This window comes from Thamnophis sirtalis, unplaced genomic scaffold (assembly GCF_051295495.1).
Source record: "Thamnophis sirtalis isolate CommonGarterSnake01/CBP01778 unplaced genomic scaffold, rThaSir2_p1.2 scaffold_10, whole genome shotgun sequence".
Classification (NCBI taxonomy): domain Eukaryota; kingdom Metazoa; phylum Chordata; class Lepidosauria; order Squamata; family Natricidae; genus Thamnophis; species Thamnophis sirtalis.
The window spans coordinates 54006605-54028663 of record NW_028261390.1 but is presented as its reverse complement, the minus strand read 5'-3'; the positions used below and the strand labels follow the sequence as shown (position 1 = coordinate 54028663).

The 22059-nt window shown below is 39.7% G+C and overlaps 1 protein-coding gene across 2 annotated transcripts in view; it reads right to left on the bottom strand.

Annotated features, from left to right (window-relative positions):
* Window positions 1-15741: 15741 nt before the first annotated feature.
* Window positions 15742-22059, bottom strand: part of PROM1 (prominin 1) — a 119786-nt gene continuing 113468 nt past the window's right edge. Inside the window, exons 23-25 of one of the 2 annotated variants that reach the window (XM_087724627.1) lie at window positions 20311-20334; window positions 17929-17968; window positions 15742-17036 (exon numbers count right to left, since the gene is read on the bottom strand). In XM_087724627.1, the coding sequence (XP_087580753.1) occupies window positions 17950-17968; window positions 20311-20334 (43 nt within the window). In that variant the 3' untranslated portion in view covers window positions 15742-17036; window positions 17929-17949. Of the gene's footprint in view, window positions 17037-17928; window positions 17969-19407; window positions 19958-20310; window positions 20335-22059 lie in introns of those variants that run through there. The other variant, XM_087724628.1, reaches the window with a different exon arrangement.

Genomic DNA, 22059 nt, shown 5'->3' with positions numbered 1-22059 from the left:
GTGTCATGTCTATGGACACACTGGTGATGGAGATAACTTTCTTCCCAGGCTGCACCTCCTGGTCTTGTCTGGCTCAGCCATCTTGGCAGCCATTTTACAAACAAGCAACAGCTTCCCTATGGTGACTATGGCTTCTGCTCAAAGTTCTCCACTGGCCAAAATCTTTGAGAGACCAGCTAATTCCACAACACATGTGTTTGAGTTTAAGGTCTTGTGCTGGTAGTGGTGTTTTCAGAAGCAGAGTTGATTTCTGCAGCCATTTCCTTATCTCTTGTTTTTACCAGGAACGTGCAGTCAGGGGAGGCAGAGCCTCACCACTGTCATCATGAAAAGAAAAAAAATGTAAAAGGAAAAAAGCAAGAGCTGAGGTCAGGCTGAGCTAGTTGCTGCCAGAGTCACCGTGGATGACTCTGCTTAACTGTTTAAAAAAGCCTCTAAAAGCGCCCTCTACAGGAGGAGGCAGGAGAACAACATGCCTCATCTAGTCTGACTTTAGGCGTTTTATGATCACTCAAGCAAAGTTAAGCAAGGGTTAAAATCCTAAAAATTCCTGATGTAGGTGAGGCATGTCGTTCTCCTGCCTCCTCCTGTAGAGGGCGCTTTTTTAGAGGCAGAGGCAGTTAAGCAGAGTCATCCACGGTGACTCTGGCAGCAACTAGCTCAGCCTGACCTCAGCTCTTGCCTTTTTCCTTTTACATTTTTTTTCTTTTCATGATGACAGGCAAGAACAGAGTTGAAATCCTCTCTGAAACAGCTGGAAAAGGTACGTGTGGGTCGGAGGGAGGGGGAGGAATTGAAACTTCATCCTCAAGTGTAGATCCCTCCCCAAGTGTAGTTTGATTGCAGGCAGAGCCACGTTGCCTTTTCAAACACACACACACACACACACACACACACACACACCTCTGGATAAAACTATATAAACCCAGCTTCACTGATTATAAGTTTGAAAAGGCAACATGAAGGTGTTTGGGGAAGGCAGCAGGGGAATTGGGGGGGTATGGCAGAGGAGCTGCTTTCAAGCCATTGGAAAATATATCCAATCCAACTTCTCTGTGTGCGTGTGTCTGTTTGAGAGAGGGGGGAGGGAGGGAGGGAGGAAGGAGGAGGAGGGAGAAGAAAAAGAATGAAGGAAACTTTTTCACAAAGGAGAAAAACAAATGCTGTCGCTTTAAATCGGAACTGAGCATGCCTGACTGTGGAATTTGGGGAGTTGAAGTCCACAAGTCTAAAAAAATTTGAAATCCACCACTGTGTCAGTGCTTCACCAGCCATAAATCTCACCGCACGTCACTGGTTCTTACTTTGTAGAAATTTAATTTTTCATCTCCCCCAAGGATGTAATGGTATGTGGAAAAAGCCTTGGAACACTGGGCAAAGAGATCTGCGAAGTGATCAGATAATAGAGAGCATAGCCTCAGCTAGATAGTGGGTGGGGCAAGAGATTCAAGAAGGATCCTCCTTAGCTTCTCAGTTTGTAAAGGAGATGGGGGGAACAACTGGATTTTCATACTTGCAAGATTGATGTTGGCCTCATGGAATAAACTAGATAAAAATCACAACCATATGAAATAATTGTACTTTATTGAAAATCTACACTTGCAGAATCTTCCACACATAAAATCCATATCCAAAGTCCGCTCCATATCTTTTGCAACCTGAGAAACTAGGGGAGGTGTCTTCTGAGCCTCTTGCCTCACCCATTATATAGCTGTGGGCTATGCTGCCTGTTATCTGACCATTCCCTTGGCAGTTTCTCTTGGTCCAGTCTTCTAAGGTCTTTCTCACATACCATTACAAATAAGCTATTGTGTCATGCTAAGGTTCATGTAAGAATCTTATCATGTTTTGGAAGAATTTATAATACTCCTATATCCACATATTTTCCTTCTTGGTATTCCCTTTCGCAGCCCTTTTTGGGTCATTCTTCTTGTAGTGAAGGGAACAGCTAGAACCATCATACTGTACATATGATGATAGGCTTTCCATTCAGTCTATGTCTTATAGCTTCTAGAAAACCTGCCCTGACTTATGAGTGAAGATGTCCTAACTTAGTAAGCTATTGAGAAATGAAACTGCCAGGAAAAAAAATCAGATCACAGTGAACATCCCAATTCTTTTTCCATTTCAGGAAATCATCTCAAAACAAGACTTGGAGGCAGGGGTGAAATGCTATCCGTTCGGGCAGGTTCACCCAAACCACTAGTAAAAAATGCTACCAGTTTGCCTGAACTGGTAGTTTAAAAAAGTTTTTAAAAGTTACAGTTACAGTTGTGGCACAGCTGATTGTCACACAGCTGGATCGTTGGAACTGTTAAAAAACTTTTTTTAAAGCATTTTTTACCAATAGTAAAAAAATGCTTTAAAAAAGTTTTTTAAAAGTTCCTGCTTTCTAGCAAATCTAAATCATGCGGCACAGCTGTCTCCCCCCCCCCCCCCCGGTCACTGTCTACTTACCTTTGCAGACTTAGAACCTGCAGTGTGCATGCACGTGAAGTGCACATTTGGCACTTATGCGCACACGAAATGAACCAGTAACAGACTTCAGAGCATTTCATCCCTGCTTGGAAAGAATCTTCTAGAATATCTTCTCACCACCTTTCTCAATATTTGCTGGTGGCCGAGACTCTCTGTTATATGTTCTTAAATAATTATGCATACAGGTTAGCTCCTTGCCCAGTTCAAATCCATCTTTAGTCACAGAAAGTCACTGAGCCAGCAGCCCATTCTCTCAGCCTATCTACTTTGTAAGATTGCTGTTATGGGAAAAACCATCAGTGTTTAAAGGAAAGGCAAGAAAAAATGAACCTTATAGAAGATGGATTGTTCTGGTTTGGGACCTGCCAATACAAGAAGAGATGCAGTGCAAGCAGCCCTCTAGAGAGTATAGAGATATTGCAAGTTTAACTTTCAGATACCTCTTTCTTTGGAAAGCTTTCTTGCTGTCTTGGGATATGTTTTGGCTTAAGGATCAATTGCCTGAGAAGATAGGGATTTAGAAAAGCCGTGATTTTAAGTATGAAACTGCATTGTGCACCAGTGATATACACATTATTGCTAAGATTTATAAATTGTTGTTAAATTTAGAATATATAGAATATACAGCAGATTGTATGTATATATGAATATATAGCAGATTGTATGATCCCAATGTAATAATTTGATTACCGTTATAATAATGTAAATTGTTGGTTATAATGATTAAACAATGGCAAAACATGTGAATGAATATATTGAAATTCATATTGAATTATAATTTGAAAGAAGAAAATGTTTATAAGACAAAATATATCCTTGAAATCTAATGCCTTGAAAATTGTCCAAAAATGTATAAAAGAGTTTAGAGTGTATGTTTGAAATGCAACTGCAAAGAGGGTATTTTATTTTATCGTCTCTGGTGGACTGTGACTGAACCTGTGAAATATTTCAACCAGATTTTTACTCTAATTGAAAAGATTTATTAAAATATACATAAAATTGAAATCAGATGCTTTTCTTTTACATTTGCTGGACAAAGATCTTGAAAATGGAATTTTATTATAATATATGAAGACATCAATGAGAAACCTGTATGCACAAAGATGGAAAAATACAATGGAAGAGTGGATAAGCATGGATTACAAAATTGACTGTTTTAAGCAAACAGAAAAAATACCATATTTTTCAGAGTATAAGACGCACCTTTTTCCCTCAAGAAAAGAGGCTGAAAATCTGGGTGCATCTTATACACTGAATACAGCATTTTTTGCCTCCTGAAGCCCCACCCCTTCACCAAAATGGCCATGCAGAACCTATAGAAGGCTTTCAGAGAGCTCCTGGGGGCTGGAGAGGGCAGAGATGAGTGAAGAACAGGCCTTTTTTGCTCAATTTTGCCCCCCCCAGCCCCCAGGGGTACTCTATAAGCCTCCTAAAGGCTATGCATGCAATTTTTTTTGACAAAAACGGGCCCACTTTCATGAAAAACTGCCCATTTTTTGCTCATTGGGGGGGTCCTCTGCAAGCTCCCTAAAGGCTATTCATGCCTTTTTGGGAGGGGGGGAAAGGGCCTGTTTTTGTGAAAAACTTGCCATTTTTGGGAGGTTTGCAGAGTGCAAAACCTTTTTTTTTCCAAATTTGCCTCTTTAAAACCTTGGTGCGTCTTATACTCCGAAAAATATGGTATCTAGTTTTGTTTCTACTTGGAAACTGCTCCTGGACTTTTGCTCTAAGACAGGGGTGTCAAACTCTATTTAATTGAGGGGCGCATCAGGGATGTGTTTGACCTTGGAGGGCCAGAGAAGAGGGGATGGAATTGAGTGTGGTAATGGTAGGCGTGGCCATGGTGGGTGTGGCCAAGGAGGTGTCACCATGATGCGTGTTTGATACAGGCTCAAGATGCGTTTTTCCCCTTCTTTCTTTCTACAGTTCTTTGCTATAACGATTTTCCTATCTCTTCTAATGGCAAACATTTATTACTTATTCTTCATATTCCACTAAACATTTTATTTCTAAATTTATACCCCATTGTTTAATAGTAAATTGCTTTTCCAGGCAGAAAAATTATCATGCATAAATAACATGATAATACAAGATCTAACACCAGAGGTAAATTTCCAGGAAAGTAAATAGAAATGGCTGCCAATTATAGATTCAGAATAGAATACATAATATAGAATACAGAATTGATTGTTGATTGTAGACTAAATGGACCTAAAGTATGTAAAATCTGGCATTAAACTGTAGTATTAACATAGGATGATGCTTGTTTTCTATCCAGATCAGGCACTTACTTGAGGCCACATAATTTTAATCCAGTCCAAGCCAGTCCTCCTGCAGCACTCTGCCAGCCGAAAACTGGATGTCCAGAGGCCCCTTGGCAGCCCCTGTACGACCCGTTTTTAGCTTCCACAGCCTCCTGCAGCACTCTGCTAGCTGAAAATGGACCACGTGGAGGCCCTGGGTACCCTCCACCACCACAGCCTGTTTTTGGCCTCTACGGCAGTGGTGGGCTTCAAAATTTTTTTGAACCTACGCCTCCTTTGTGGGAGTGGCTTGCCAGCCATGTGACCTGGTGGGAGTGGCTTGCCGGCCATGTGTTTTCTCTCTCTCTCTCTCTCTCTCTCTCTCTTTCCTTCCTTTTGTCTCTCTGTCCCTTTTTCCTTTTTTTCATCTCTCTCTCACTTTTTCTTTTTTCTTTATTTATTTATTTATTTCTTCTTTTCTTTCTCTCTCTCTCTCTCTCTGTGAGTCTGTGTGTGTGTGTGTGTGTGTGTGTGTCAGTGGTGGGTTTCAAAAATTTTTGGAACCTCTTCTGTAGGTGTGGCCTGCTTTCCGGGTGCACTGGTGGAACCTCTTCTAACCGGTTCGGTAGATTTGACGAACCGGTTCTACCAAAATGGTGCAAACTGGTAGGAACCCACCTCTGCTCCACGGCCTCCAGCAGCACTGTCCTGGCCAAAAACGGGCCACACAAAGGCTCCGGGTGGCCCTTGCCTGGCCCATTTCCATCCTCCACGGCCTCCTGCAGCACTCTGCCCTTCCAGCAATGAACAGAGTGTGATTCAGGTAAGATAAGAATTAATAAATGGTAAATTTTAAACCAATTATGATAACAGCTGACAACTCTGCCAATTTAATTATTTAATGAAAACAAAAAAAATAAAATTATTTGTTATTCAAGAAGAAAAAAGTAGGGGTGGAGGAAATGTAAAAAAAAATAACACAGTGTGCTGGGTTGAAACATTTGGCTCTTCATACAATCAGTGTGCTTGTCTGTGAACAGCATAGCATTTCTGCTATGGAAACCTGATATGATATGTAAGTACTGTTCTATAAACAAGACCAGGCAAGCGAGTCATTAATTTTCTCTCCCCAAAATGAATTTAGAAAGAATGAAGAGAGTAAGCTTGAGGGTAGCAGAATCTGGAAGATGAGCAAGAAAAGTGATAGCAAAGTCCATAGTCATCCCAGGAGCCAACTGAATGAAGGACTTGTCAACGACTGCCTGACATTGCTGGAAACCAGGCAAGGTTGGCCAACAGCAACCTAATTGCATTTAAAATGCAAGATAGAGGACAGATGCCAGAAGCTTAATCTCATCCCCAGGGCACACTATAAGACAAAAACATTTTGCTGTCCTCTCTTGCTAATGTGACTCATTGCCCCATTTCATAGAATAAAATAACAGAGTTGGAAATGGTCATCTAATCCAACCCGAGACAGATGCTGCACACCATCTTTATATTTACTGGAACTCTGTCTTGATCATGGGGCACATCCACACAGCTCCTTTACCCTTTCCATTGGGTTTCTGTGAAATTTAAAACACCTTCCCTCTTCATACAGTTCTATCAGCTGGTTCTCTCCGGTTTGGGTGAACCGGTAGTGGCTACTACGGGAGCAATGGTGGGTTCCTACCAATTCGGACTGGTTTGGCGGCCTGGGTCTCTGGAACTAGCAGCAACCCAGGCCTGCCACGTCCCTGAACCAGTTCTTCTAGCAGCGCCATAGGCGGTACCATCTTGCTTTGGCTTCTGCGCATGCACAGAAGCAATTTCATAGTACTGCGCATGCACATGTGCTGCATGACCACAGGCGAACTGGCAGTAGTGGCTGCTGGAACCCACCCGTGTGGGAGGCTTCACTCACCTTCCCTGATGTAATGCATGACCTTCCCCGTGCACTTACATTTGCAAACCGGTAGGGAAGGTAAGTGAATCCCACCGCTGGTTCTATCTCAATTTCCTGAGGAAGGGGAAAAAAAGACTTTTTATAATCATCAACCTGTGTGGCGCTTGACATGCAGCTAAACCCTCCTATCCTTTAATACAGTGTTTCTCAACCTTGGCGACTTTAAATCCTATGGACTTCAACTCCCAGAATCCCCCAGCCAGCATAGCTGGCTGGGGAATTCTGGGAGTTGAAGTCCACAGGACTTAAAGTCGCCAAGGTTGAGAAACACTGCTTTAATAAGCCAGACTATAAATGTAAATCTTGATACTTTATTAAACAACAAGATAAGGTGAAACAGCAATGCTATGTGTTGTGGCCCAGCAGGAGCCGTTGGATCTGCCACCAGACTCCGGCAGCAAGGGGCCCTATGAGTCGGCTCTGGAGAATGTGGAGGACCCTGGACAGGGTTCCGACCCTGGACAGGGTTCCGACCCTGGACAGGGTTCCGACCCTGAGCAAGGCTCAGAGAGGCTGGTTGGTCACCAGGAGGCGCCTGAGCCTTGGAGCAATGGGGAGGAGACAAGGGAGTGTGATCCCGATGGCATGCATTGGAGCAGTGGGGAGGAGACAAGGGAGTTGTTCCTGGATGCCCGGCAACGGAGAGCTAATAGGCGTAAGGAACAGTTATGCAGTTACAGGAGATAATTGCACTCAGCTGGTGGTAATTAGGCTCCTCTCAAGACTATAAATGTCAGCACCTCTTCATTGAATAATTAGGAAAGAAAACCACGAGAGTCCATTGATAGAAATCAAGTGCACTTTTACTAATTATAAATGATTAGAAGCGTAGCAAAGCGAAGACTGATTAATTAGGCGTGAAAGCGAGTGATATATAAAATAATCCATTCCCCACCCCTTGGCATCCCAGTTGCAGTCCAATCATAATTCTCCCAAGTGTCAGGTGTGAGATAACTTCGAAAGGCATCACCAAGATGGAATGTCGGTGCCGTTAGCCTTGGCGGGAACCTCCTCCGCATGCGCAGTCCGACAGGCAGCAGAACTCCAGAATCTTCCTCCAGCACAATTAGTAAACCCCTCCCAAATACCATGCTCTCCCTCCCCGTTTCAATGGCAGCCGAAGCAGCAGCAAAGCAGAGGCTGACAATAAAAGGAATGATTGTGCACACGCTCATTGCAGGAGTCAACGTATTCATTAGAGCTGGAGAACTCTCGTGGCTAGCTTGGCAGGCTGGATTGCTACCAAGCTTAGTCTGTGCTGGATTGCTGCCAACGTCTGGACTGTGCTGGATTGCTGCCAAGGTCTTATCTCTGTGTTAATAAATCCTTGAAGTATCTTTGTCTCGGCATGCTTTGGTGTAGGACGAGGGGGGTCAGAACACTATGTATGGGATGTAGATTTGTCTTCAGAAGAACATGTGTCACAGACATAGCTGGATTCTTCTTGATGTTTTTATTATCTCAGAATGTTACAAAATGGAGTGTGGCTTGTCAGGATGCACCTTTTCCCCCAGAATGAGAGACACTGGAATATGGGTGCCCTGTAGGGTCAAGCACCATCAAATCAATTTCCAAACAATGAAAGATTTGTGTTTGGCTACCAGATGGAGTTCAAGATACATTAAAGAAGAACAGCAATAAAAACACACAAATTATATACTGGAGGTATTGCAACCATCCTTTTTTGTCATTTGACTTCTGATATGTTGGGCAGGAATACATTAAAAGGGAAACCCCATGCTCTGGCAAACTTTCACCCAACTTGGCTTGTAAATAGAACATGATCACAGATGAATTTATCTGGAAAGCAGTGATAGACAAAATAGTTTCTAGGTTGTCTACAACAGTGACAGAAACCTTATCATGAAGTTGTACAACTTTAGCATAACTTGAATTGTTGCCTATGATAAAAAGATAGGAGCAACCTTGTAGATCAAAGGTCTCTGCTACAACCTTCAGACACAGAAAATGTAGAACCAACGAGATACCATTGGCTTTGATTAAAACTTCAGCTTTTCACTTCTAGTGCTCAAGGGAATTGCAATATTGTAGCTTATTACCAGCAATTTCTTTTCTGTACAAATTTTCTTTTAAAGGCTAATAGGCTGCTGATCAATCTTAAACTGTTTCATTCTGAGATGCTATAATCTAAGTGTTTAGACTTAAGGTCATGAAAGATAGTTTGTAGTGACAAGATAACTGAATATCTACGCACTCAGGGTTTTTTCTAGACTGTAGATTTCCTTATTTTCCAGGAATATGGCTGCTGCTAAGAGGCCCCCAGGGAAGCCTGCTGGACTCCTCCAGAATGTTGGCAATCCTAGCACCCCATGGAAGAAATATCTATGGATTTTATTATTGAATTACCCAAGAGTGGAGAGGAATATGGTCATTTGGATGATTGCGGAATTATTTTACAAGCAGGTGCATTTTGTACTCTACCCCAAAATGCCCTCTGCTAAAACACTTGCTAAACTATTTGTCCAACATGGGTATAGGTTACATGGCATTCCTGACCACAATATTTCAGATGGGGGGGGGGTACAATTCACCTCCCAATTCTGGTGGGAATTCCTGAAGTTGTTAGGCTCCACCTAGGATTTGAGCTCTTCCCACCCACCCCCAAACTAATGGGACCAGTGAATGTGCTAACTCGGTTCTGGAACAGTACTTTAGATCAGTGTTTTTCAACATTTTTTGTGCAAAGGCACACTTTTTTCATGAAAAAAATCACGAGGCACACCACCATTAGAAAATGTTAAAAAAATTTAACTCTGTGCCTATATTGACTATATATAAAGTGTTTTTCCCACGGCACACCTTACACTATGTCACGGCACACTAGTGTGCCGCGGCACAGTGGTTGAAAAACACTGCTTTAGATGCTACATAAATTACCAGCAGGACAACCTGTTGCCATTCACAGAGGTCGCTTACAATAACTCAATACATAGTAGTATTGGCTTCAGCCCATTTAAAGTTCCTTCTGCTCAGGATTTCATCCCCATACCAGAACTGCCTCAGGGGAAGCCTCAGATCCTCTCCTTAGTGGAGTGGATTGAACAGCTACAACACTCTTGGCTGGTCACACGTAAGGCACTGAATGAAGCACATCAGGACCATAAGAAACAGGCTGACAAGAAAAGGGCTAAACCCAATCATTGTACAGTTAGAGGTGCCCAAAACCCTTAGGCAGATCCACACAGTATTTCATGTTAACTTGCCCCCAGTTCCCCTCCTCATAGAAGGGGAACAACACTTTGAAATCAAAGAAATCCTAGATTTCAGGAAACATAGAGGGAAAAATACAGTAGTTGTTGGCCCAGAAACACTTTCCTCTTTCACAATCTGAATGGGTGGACTCTCAGAACATTCAGGCTCCCAAACTCCTTCAATTGTTTCACAAAATATATCCTGATAAACTGTAATGTTCCTCTACTAACTTGTACTGTATGTTACTCTCTGTATTCTTCTGCAGGAGGGCCAAATGTCAGCCAGATCTTCAGCATGGGGTTCAAGTTTGCTGCATGCTTGCTATCGGCTGCCATAGTAATGGGGAGAGGGGGCATAGTATTTGGGTGAGGAAGTGAGCTGGTGAGGTGAAGTCCCATGTAAGAGGAAGGAAAGTTTGCTCTCAAGAATTATTGTGCTGCTGAGTGGAGTTGATTACACCTTGTCAAGGCCAATCGTCCTAGGACTCCAGATGGATGAAATACATGAAGATGAACACAACATAATACTGGACACTGATTGGACCCTCAGCATTGGACCCTGGGGGAACGGATTTGAGGAAACTTTCAATCCGTAACTTTTACGAGCTTTGAATCAGATTTTGCCTTGGTTTCACAGCTGTCATTTCAAACTCAGTAAAAGTACCTCTTCTCTATTTCAATGGAGTTGAGGGATTTTCCCCTTGGGTTTTGAATGGAGGCAGGCTTGACATATTGGTTAAAAAGTCTGGTTTTAGGGTAGAAAAAAGGTGAAATATTTGGGGGTTATATTAACAAACACAAACCTGCTCCAAAACAATTATGTACCTCTCTGGAATGACATTAAAAAAGATTTATTAAGATGGGATAAATTGCAGTTAACATTACTGGGTAGAATCTCTGTAAATAAAATGTCTTACTAAAGATGCTTTTTTGTTTCAGAAGCTACCAATACTTGCAATACTTCCATTTAAACAATCGGAGAGGGACATTTTAAAGCAGCTACTTCTGCTGACTTCCAGCTGACTGCAATCTGGCAGTTCAAATCTCACCAGACTCAACGTTGGCTCAGCCAAGGTGGGTAAAATGAGGAGCCAAATTGTTGGGGGCAATATGCTGATTCTGTAAACTGCTTAGAGAGGGCTGTAAAGCACTGTAAAGCAGTATATTAGTCTAAGTGCTATTGCTATATAGCAAGGGAAAAAACCAAGAATTAGATGTAGACTACTGCAAGATGCTAAGGAAAGAAGAGTTTGGATCTATCAGATTTGAAATTGTACCTGCTGTTTGGTCTGGCTAAAAGAATGGGTGAACTTTCCAGAATAAGAGGCTATTGGATTTAGAAGGTCATGAATTAAGATTTGGCTTACAGAGTTTTATCTATGGTATGATAAAGTTAACATAAGGATTTCAACAACCATTTTGTCAGATGGGCTATTTTGAGAGTTTGGAATAAATTTAAAACAAGGTTTTCCATGAAGGTGCCTCTTTGGGTTTCTCCACAGGAAGCTTTTTTAAAGAAAAGAAATGGTGACAAGGCCAAACTAGTGGACTTATGGTAAAATAATATCTTTTAACTTGGGTCACCTTACCCTCAAATCTAAGAAGCTTAGAATCAGAAGGTCATGTCTGCCATTGGTTTACATATTTACAACTGAAAGATTTAAATTAGACAAAAAGAGTCTAATCAAAGAGTCAATTCAAAAATAAATTGGAAATCCTATTGTGTGGTAGTGATGAACATATTATTGCTAAAGTTTATTGAATGTTATTGAATTTAAATCTGGAAAATGAACAAGCATTGTATGATTCAGTCGGCAAGGAACTTTGGATAATGTAATTCTTGAACAATGGGGAAATATGTGGAATAAAGTTTTTAAATTTACATTAAACTATAACTTAAAAGAAAATTTCTGTAAGATGATGTATCATTGGTATTTAACTCTAGATATGATGTCAAGTTGTCCCATAGCATACATGGGGAAGAAAAACAACAAAAAGAAACAAAATAAGATTATATTAGAGGAATGTAAAAGACTGAAATTAGAATTACAACGAGATCTACAAAAAATGGAATTGAAAGATCAAATAGATATAATAAAGCATAAAATGAACTTATTGAAGAAAGAAGAATTGGCACTCAAAATTAAAAGTGTAAAACAAAACTTTTTTGAGAATACAAACAATCCTGGTAGATGGCCTATAAGTTGAAAAAAAGAAAGGGGAAAGAAACTGATACACTGTCTAAGTGATGAGAAAGGTACACTTCATTACCAAAACAAGGAGAAAAAAGCTATCATAAAAGAATGCTATGAGAAATTATACGATAAGGAGGAAATTTTAGAAAATAAAATACAACAATATTTGGAACAGACGGACCTCCCAAAGGTACCAGATAAAGTTATGGTAAACCAATGCATAACTATGGCTGGAAGTGACAGAAGCGATCAAGAGACAGAAAAATAATAAAACACCATGGCCGGATGGACTACCGGTAGAATTTTATAAAAAATTAAAAGGGGTATTAAGCCCAGTGATGGTTGAAATCTACAATGAAGGATTACTGGAAGCAAAAACCCCGAACTCATGGATGGAGGCAAATATTACATTTATCTCAAAAGATGACTCAGATCTAACATACATAAAGATCTATAGGCCAATATCATTATTGAATGCAGACTATAAAATATACACATCGATAATAGCAGAGAGACTAAAACGGTATCTGAATGAATTTATACATTCAGATCAGAATGGATTCTTACCAAAAAGACAGATTTAAAAAATAATATGAGAATGATCTTAAACACACTGGAATGTTATGAGCACCCTGGAAAACAAATGGCTTTGTTGTTCTTGGATGCACAGAAAGCTTTTGATAACGTCAATTGGCAAGCAGGAGAACCTATACCATATCAGACAAGTGACTATCCAGTCCCTTCTTTAAAACCTCCAGTGATGGAGCATCCATGATTTCTGGAGATAAACTGTTCCACTGGTTAATTGTCCTCACTGTTAGGAAGTTTCTCCTTAATTCCAGGTTGATTTTCTCTTTGATTCATTTCCAACCAGTATTTCTTGTCCTGCTGTCCTCTGATGCTTTGGAGAATAATTTGTTGTAATGATTAGTTGCTGAGGAAGCAGATAGTTCTCTGCAATTGCAAACAGAATGAGACATGGAGTGATTGGTTGTTTTCAGTTTACCTCAGTTGCTCATCTGTTGGGAGAAGTAGCTTGCATTGAAGTGGGTTATTTTTCCTGTGGTTGTAGTACCATCTACTGGTCAGAGGAGACAAGTTCTTGGGACTTCCTCATCTGCCTCAGAAGCAAGGGACCATTTATTTTCAATGTGAAAAAAACAAAAATGCCGGCTTTAAGAATGAACTGCTTCAGCCTTCAAGAAGGGAGCTAAGGTGAAGGATTTTAAGAATTCTCCAATCTTGTTGACCTACTTTACCATTGCGTTTTGTTAGTTAGCACTTTTTAAAAATAGAAATGAAAAAATTGGGATAAAAGATCCCCACTGGGTGATAGCAGTGGTTATGATTTACTTTTATTTTACACAATTTTATTTTCTAAAAACCTTTCTAGGAAGCCTCTTGCCCTTTTCAGATCCTGTGGTTGCTTATATCATTTTGGTATTCAGTGCCTTCATTATGAAATTCCTTCTGCTGTTGCATGTGAGTTCAAATTTTAAATTCAGATTGGCATTGGACTTAAAGCTCTCTTTTTCTTTACTACTCCAACCTGAGCCAGTCTTTTCTCTGTATATGTTACAAATGCATGTTCTTCTTTCACAGAGCTTGTACTGGCCATGTGGAATTTAATTCTTTATCCCAATCAAGTATTGGGGATTGGGTTACATGTTATATATGCATATTCCATTAAATCTACCAACTACCAAGATATTATTGGAGATTTCATATGAAACCATATTCCAAATTGCTGTTCAGCTCAGTACAGTGGTGGGATTCAGCCAGTTCGCACCTATTCGGGAGAACCAGTTGGTAACTTTCTAAGTAGTTCAGAGAACCGATTGTTGGAAGAAATCTCCTTTTGTTTTTTTCCCCACTTTACAGGGCCAATCCTGTAAGGAAGGCAGGAAGGAAACATTCTAGTGTTGTTTCTAGCCTAATCTTTATTGACCTGCTTACAGAAACTGCCTCTCCGCTTAGCCCTTATTACATTGTAACAACTAAGGCGAATCACCCATCGACCTGAGTGACCTTGAGTTGGCCATGCCCACCCAGTCACATGACCACCGAGCCCCACCTACCCAGATGCTCATTAGGGCAGAGAACCAGTTGTTAAATTATTTGAATCCCACCACTGTCTCAGTAGTAAGGGCAGCTATGCTGTTATTTGTCCTTAGACATATTCTATATCAGAATCTTGGGCCAGAATCTGCCCCTAATACTTTAGATTATTCTTGGTAATTGGTCATTTCTTCATCTCGGGCTCCCTGGATGCTGCTCCCTTCTTTCAACAGACTTTCTAAAATGGGAAGAGAAAGCAATAATGAAGCTAGGAAGGCACCCCATTCCTTCACACATGCTGACTTCTTCTGATGCATGTCATAATTGAGCAGGATCAATAATTTCACACATGCCATCATAGTTTATTATGGATGCCAAATGCCCACTAGCACAAGTGGAACAAGTTGCTTAAACAGAATCCATTTACAGTATCTCTGATACACAACCAAGTTTTAATCTTGTTTACCAACTTTTTCCATTTGAAATAAATATCAAGACTTTATTTAAATGATTGAAAGACATTGTCAGATTAAAAAGAATGTGTTAAATCTACAATATTGAACACACACACACACACACACACACACTCACTCACTCACACTCACACATCCCTAACAGATACACCCAACCCTCTTAAATATTCTACATACTGGATAAAAATTATATTAAAAATTGTCCTACTATTGAAAAACATTCTACAGTCAATGGAATACAATCCATTTTTAAACCGTGGTATTTAATCACATGGTTTACTCTGATTGCACAGATTACATAATTAAATGATGGGTGCATATTAACTGTCCAATCTTTAAGTAACTTAGAATTATTCTTCTTAAAATTCAAATCCAGCTTGGAAAATCTGGTGGCCCTCCAAAATGAATGATTGTACATATAGGAATACATTCTCAGTATTATTAGCATATATCACAATATTTCTTCATGTTCTTTCTGCAATTGTCATTTAATAGTACTGTCTCCTCTTCATAATTGTACAAATCATTCATACTCCATTCCATTGTTCGAAAACAATGTTGTATCAGTTCATTACTTTACACACCGGAAAATAAGAGTCACACCTTTGGCAATGTGGGCCACTACAAAGCAGCTCTTAGATTTTCTGAAGCTTTTCCTTTAAATACTGTGTTTTCCCAAAAATAAGACCCAAACTTAGTTTCTTTTCGGCTCCAAAATAAGCACTTTTCGGCTCCAAAATAAGGACTTATTTTCAAGGGATGTCTTACTTCCCCCTCCAATGTACTTTAAGAATACATGGGAGGTCCACTTCTTCTGCTTGCTCGTGGTGGGACAGGAAGCTGAGCTTCTGTGAGGCAGGAGATGGAGCTGCCCACACACCTTGCACCAGCTTACCTTAGGACCTCTACAGCCAGGCTACCCACACCTCAACACTAGCCTCACCTTGTGGTGGCAGCTCCAGCAGCACCATCCAGGACCTTGTGTGGTTGCCGGCATACTTCTTCTGCTTGCTTGCATGGCCACAATGGAGCAGGAGGCCGAATGATGTGGTGATGTCATGGCCACAAGGCAAGGTGGGGGTTGGAGCTTCCCTGTGTCCTCTGGCTTACCAGGCCATCTACACCCTGACACCTGCCTTGCCTCATAGCCACAGCACCAACACATCACTCAGCACCCTGCTCTGTTGTGGCCGCACAAGCAAGTAGAAGAAGTGGGCCGCCAGCCACACAAGGCCCTGCTGGACGGGGCTGGCAGAGCCCCCACCATGAGGCACAGCAGATATCGGGGCATAGATGGCCTGGCTGCAGGCCCTGAGGGAAGCTGGTGCAAGGCATGTGGGGGAGCTACCCCCTGCCTTGCCTCGCAGTCAAGCAATCAGATGGAATGGGCAGCCAGTTGGTTGAACAGGCGCTGAAGTAGGGCTTATTTTGGGGGGTAGGGTTTATATTGGGCACATGCACAAAAACATGGTAGGACTTATTTTTGGGATAGGGCTTATTTTCAGGGAAACATGGTATCACAAATTTCAGCTTAACACAGCTTCTGTGATTGAGAGAATCAGACATTCACATTTTGAACATAGTGGAGATTTACAATATATAGATATTTCACTGAAATGAATCAGTGGTTGTCTTCTGGTGGATCTAATCACTCTACTGAAGCTTCAGATAGATTTTTTGGGAATATCACTTCTCATGTTACAAAAGATCCCCACTGCTTATTTGTCTATCTGTATGTTCAGAGACAGACAAGTCAGCCATACTTTGCTCTCCTCACATAGATATATGTTTCAGTTAAAATAAGAATACTGCCTTAGATAAGAATTCAGAAAAAGTAATATTATCCTTCATTTACATTCATATTTATGAAAACAACACAAGACAGTATGCATAGTTCCATAGTTGCTTTTTCCCCCCTTCATTTTTAACAGCACCAGAGAAATTCTGATCACTGAGCAGGTTACTTATGAAAGATAACAAATATTGCTTAAAAGTCTGTTCGGAAACAGCTGTAAAAAACTCAGGTACAAAAGCCTCCGTATTCAAATGCATTTTTCATGTAAACATATTTTTATATAGCGTACAAACATCATTGGATAGTTTAAGAAGAATCTAATTCATTTTGAACAAACTATTCAGGTGAAGCAAAAATAAAATAAAATGAGGACCATATCCACTTAGACTTGTATCATTTCATTTATATGGTACAAGAAAATAAATGAAAATAATTTTATGAAACAGATAGGATTTAATGGTTTCTTGGCAGCAAAAAATGAGACGAGGTGGCCCAATTGCCATTAACCTGCCTTCACTTTATGAGCAAAGATTCAGTCATTCTTTTTTTAAATGCAAGATTAGTTTGCTGTGCTGTCTTCAAACACAATGGTTCTGCTGTGCTTTCCTTGAGGAGAAACTGTTGTTTCCAGAAGCTGAAAAGAAAGTCAGAAGACAAAATTCAGAGTTTTCAGGATTGTCCCATTACAAGAGAACAGAGGTGAAATCACTTTTCAGTGATGGTGGAAACATGAGCATAACTGGACTGGGGTAGAGCCATGTTTAGTTAGGAATAGGGAAAATGGCAGAGGTCTCCATGACAACTGGTGCCTCTGAGGGGGAATTTTAATCTTTCTAATATAACAGAAGATTGAAAAAAATATATACCAAGAGGCCTAGGCTTATCCAGCTGTCTGTCCGTCCATCAGCAGGATCTCTCTCTCTCTCTCTCTCTCTCTCTCCCTCCCTCCCTCCCTCCCTCTCTCAAAACTGAACTGTCTAGGGCAGTGTTTCTCAACCTTGGCAACTTGAAGATGTCTGGACTTCAACTCCCAGAATTTCCCAGCCAGCAAATGCTGGCTGGGGAATTCTGGGAGTTGAAGTCCGGACATCTTCAAGTTGCCAAGGTTGAGAAACACTGGTCTAGGGCCAAAGTTGACATAGCAGACAAAGCCAACGCAAAAAAAGCAGGTCTAAAGATGGGCTGGAGAGTCTAGGGCTGTGGAGAAGATCATCCTCATTGTCATTGTCATCCTCCCAATGCCCCTCCAACAGGAAGGTAAATTCAAAGACACTGTCTTCTTCCTCCATCTGGAGGTCATGCACCAGATGGAGGACATCTGGTGCATGAGCTCCATCATGCACATACACTCATATGAAATGAAAATGCACTCACAAGTGAAAAGGGCCACCACTTTCAAAAGTTGAAAACCATTTGGAAAGTCTAGCCCCTCAACATTTTCATCTATGTTAACATTTACATGAACCCAGATGTCCACCTTTTAAGGCCATCAAAATGTAAACAGATAAATAAGCTATGTAACTTACGGTTAATAGCTCCAAGCTGAGTTACCACTGTTCCACAGAGCTAAGAGAGGGGAAATCCACAAAAATATAAATCTGTGTGGTGATAACTACATAAATATGGTAAGTCAGGAACAATAGAGAAACTGAAGAGTAAAAAGGTGCTTTTATTACCCAGTTTTATTCTTTTTCCTAGGTTGGAAATGCAGCCACAATGAGGTCATGCTTTTGTGATCACAGAAGGCACCAGGGCATTGAGGTCACAGCTTTTTTTTGAACAAAAATATAAAGCTTTTTATACCCTGTTTCCCTGAAAATAAGATCTCACCGGATAATAAGCCCAATTGGGCTTTTGAGCACATGTGCTAAAAATAAGCCCCCCCTGAAAATAAGCCCTCCCCAAAAATATTACAACACAGCAGCAGCCATGAGTTGTCCACATTTGCTGCCTCCTGCATCTCAAAAATAATAAGACCTCCCCAAAAATAAGGCCACCATTGATTTCAGGGATCAAAAGTAAATAAGACCCTGTCTTATTTTCGAGGAAACACGGCAATCCACTAAGAATTGACAACATGCAGATTGGAAAAGAAGATAAGGAATGACTAGGGAAAGAGAGTGAAGATTATAAAGCTCTGGTATGAAGAATTAGGGGAAAGGAGTTCAAGAGCTGATCTTTGCAATATCTCCCCAATGTGCCCCAAAGATTCTTCAGCACAGATGTCCATGATATGATTTTTGACTATAGAAAGATGAAAGGAAATGGATGCTTGAAAGAATGCTAAGTGATTTTCTAACATGTTTTCAACAGATTTCCATGTCAATATCCGTACGGAGGACAAGTTTACACTTATGGGTTTTCAATGTCTATTAATTTTTAAAATTAGAAATACTGATGATTTGTGAGGGAAGTAGATTTGGAGTTTGAAGAATTCTGGACAGACTTCCTCAATTTTACAAATTAGCATCTAACTGCAAAATTGTCCAAAATTGGCTTTTTCTGTTTTTCAATCTTTCCCCTTAGGAAATATTCTTGTGGAACTTTGCTTTACTTCCAAAAGCTGGTTCTCAGCACATCAATGCTGGAGGAATTTTGGGGCACATGTTAGAGATATTGCAATTGGTTAGTCATTGTTGCTAGGGGAAACTAGAAGGGACTTAAGGTTAAAAAAAGTTAATGTTTTCTTAAAATATATTCCAAAAGTTTGGAATCTTCCACTCTATTAAGCATTTATGATATATTGCCATTGGACTGTGGCAAGAAGCCTGATCAGATGCTCATCAAAGAATAATGGTATCCTAGACTAATTGTTGGCTACCATGAAATTTGTCAACTCTCAGCCTTGGAATCAACTGGGTTATGTGCCAGGATAATATGATCCTGTCTAGTTTAATTCCTTGTTTAAAAATTGCATCATAATATGGAAATAAGAGAAGAAATATAACTTTTATAGTCTAGTGTCTACTTATTTATACATGGGCTTTTATATGGTAAATATAATTTAGGAACTAATGTATTTTTATTTCCTTGTTTTGTTTTTAATATTTATCTTAATATTTCCTACAGTTTTGCTCTTTGTTATTTATATGTTTGTGTTTGTGTGTGTGTGTATACATGTATAGCTTTATTTTTAAATTATATAGGTTTTTAAAATAAAATAATGGTATATGTACACTGCTATTTAATTTATATATAATTCAAATGACTATGGCTTGTTTTTTTGTAAAGAAATATTTGCAATGCTTTTCAACTTCAAACAAATGTTTTGAAAATAATTGTTTAAAATAAGAGCAGTTGTTAAGTAATGAAACCAATTTCACTATTAAAATTATATTTTATAGGATATAATGTGAAAAAACAAAGTCAAGGAAAAAATCATGCAAAAAGAAAAGATATTGACTTTAAAATGCGCAGAAATGTATATGAATAATACAAGAAATACTAATAAAACTTAAAAGATGGACCGTTTTAAACTTGGTTTACCTTGTCATAACTGGATTGTGTATACCATATAATTGCTCTTTATGATAACCAATATTACCATTTTCCAAACTATAATAAAATAAATACACGAGGAAAGGTGTGGGTTAATGATAAAATGCAATTTAATTCAAATTGCAGTTACAAGAAGGTAATTTAAAAAGGGCATTATTTGAAATGATTAACCTGTGAACTCTATGAAATTCCCTATGAAGGGAATTTTACAGAATGTACAATGTCGAGATATTTCGAAGCTACAATTTTATAGCTATGTATGAAGATCAAAAAGGCAGTGATATAGAGTGTGTGTGGGGGGGAATCAACAATCCAAATATGTTATGTTTGAAAATGCCAAAAGTCCATAAAAAAACAAAATCACAATCACTTCCACTTTACATGCCATATGATTAATAAAGCTTTCTTACTTTTTCATGGGCATAGTTTCAACTCTACAAAAATAATAATAAGAAAAAAAAAGAATTATCATATTATTTGTCAAAGAAAATGTTTGGCATAGCAGTATTTTTTTGCTCTTATATCAAAAGTGTGATGTAAACACAATCTTCATCCCAAAGAAACAAATTAGAATAAAGTGGGGGGGGGGAGAGATTGGAAAAGGTACTGGATAAACCTACCAAAAATTATTTATAAAAGAAAAAGGGAAAATAGAGATAAGTGAAAACTCAGTAAAAACAGCTATCAAAGTTCCAAATCCTTAAGACGAAAAAAGAGAGATCCTATTATCCAGAGCAGGGCATAAATTAAGAGCTATGGCAAGGAAAATATGGAAATAAGTATCAGGAATAATTTCAAGATGTGGCAAAAAAAATAAATCAACTTGGCAGCCATAGTAGGCCTATCAAAGAGTTGGTAGTTTTAAAATTATTTATTAAATTTATTCTGGAGAATAAATCATGTGTTTTTCTGTGTTGACCCTTCGAATTTTGGATGGCAGCCCCTCAGCTTTCTCTTCTTAAGGCTAATCATACCAAGTTCCTTCAACTGGTTTGTGTGGAATTTAGCTTCCAGGGTTCTCACCATCTTTTTGCTGTGACTGTCATCTTGATTGTGCCTGCCATTCTGATTGTTTTGGCTAGACTTTGCAAATATATTCCTAGCAAATATAGCAGTTTTGGTTCCATGTGTGACCCTGTTGCATTGTGGCTGTTCTTGGAGGATTCTCCAACCTACTTTCCCTGCAGTTCTCAGAGAGATGACAAGAATTGTCCCCAGTTTCAACTTGTAGCAGTGGCTTTACTTGTGCCCTTATGTATATCAGTGAGCACTGATGCTGGGAAGGAGATTCAGCAAAATGTGCCTTTCCTACTGACCCTGTTTATCCTCATTGCTCTTTTGAGGATCAACAGAAACAAGAAAATGTATGGACTCTGACATTCTTGGTATTCCCCAAAAATAGCTGCATTCCTGAAAGACTACAGTTGTGTAGGATTTTTCAACAGTCATTAGGGGGTGGATGTGAGGGAGCAATAGTGCTAAAACATGTAAAGCTTAAATTGTTTTGGATGTCAATCTATAGTATATCTCCATAATGTGTTATTGTCTTTTCTTCCTTTTTTTTTATAATGTTCATCATCCACTGCAAGGAGAAATATGGTATTTCAAAAGAGGCACACTTTTATAGTTTTTTTTGTAAAAAAAATCTTTGCTCTTGGGACTTCTGGCTGATGTCACAGTGAGATAGGACATGAAGAGTGGGTCTCTGTGCTCCCACACTGAGTTCTCCCCATTGGAGGGCTCCGAAAGGAGCTAAAGCCACCCTGTAGGGGTGGTGAAGAAAAGTGGAGAAGAGGCAGCCATCATGGCTGTCATGAAGCTGGGATAGCCGAGGCAACAAAGAAATTTGCAGGAGCAGTGTAGATGAACAGTGACTGAAGCTGGGTGAGAAGGTTCCTTTTTTATTTAGATCATAAACTTAAAAGGAAAAAAAGAGGAAAATCCAGGAAAAGAGATTCTTAGAACTATTTCTTAAAGTGGCGAACAAACAGAGAGAAAAATCCTAGAGTCGGAAGAAAGGAACTAAGGGGAGAAAAGCTAAAGACCTTTAAAACAAAGAAAATTGGATGTTTAAACTGGATAGGCATTGTTTTGGAAAGGCATTACAAAATGCTGGAACTATCTACTTGAATCTACTTGAATAGCCAACTTTGCTTCCA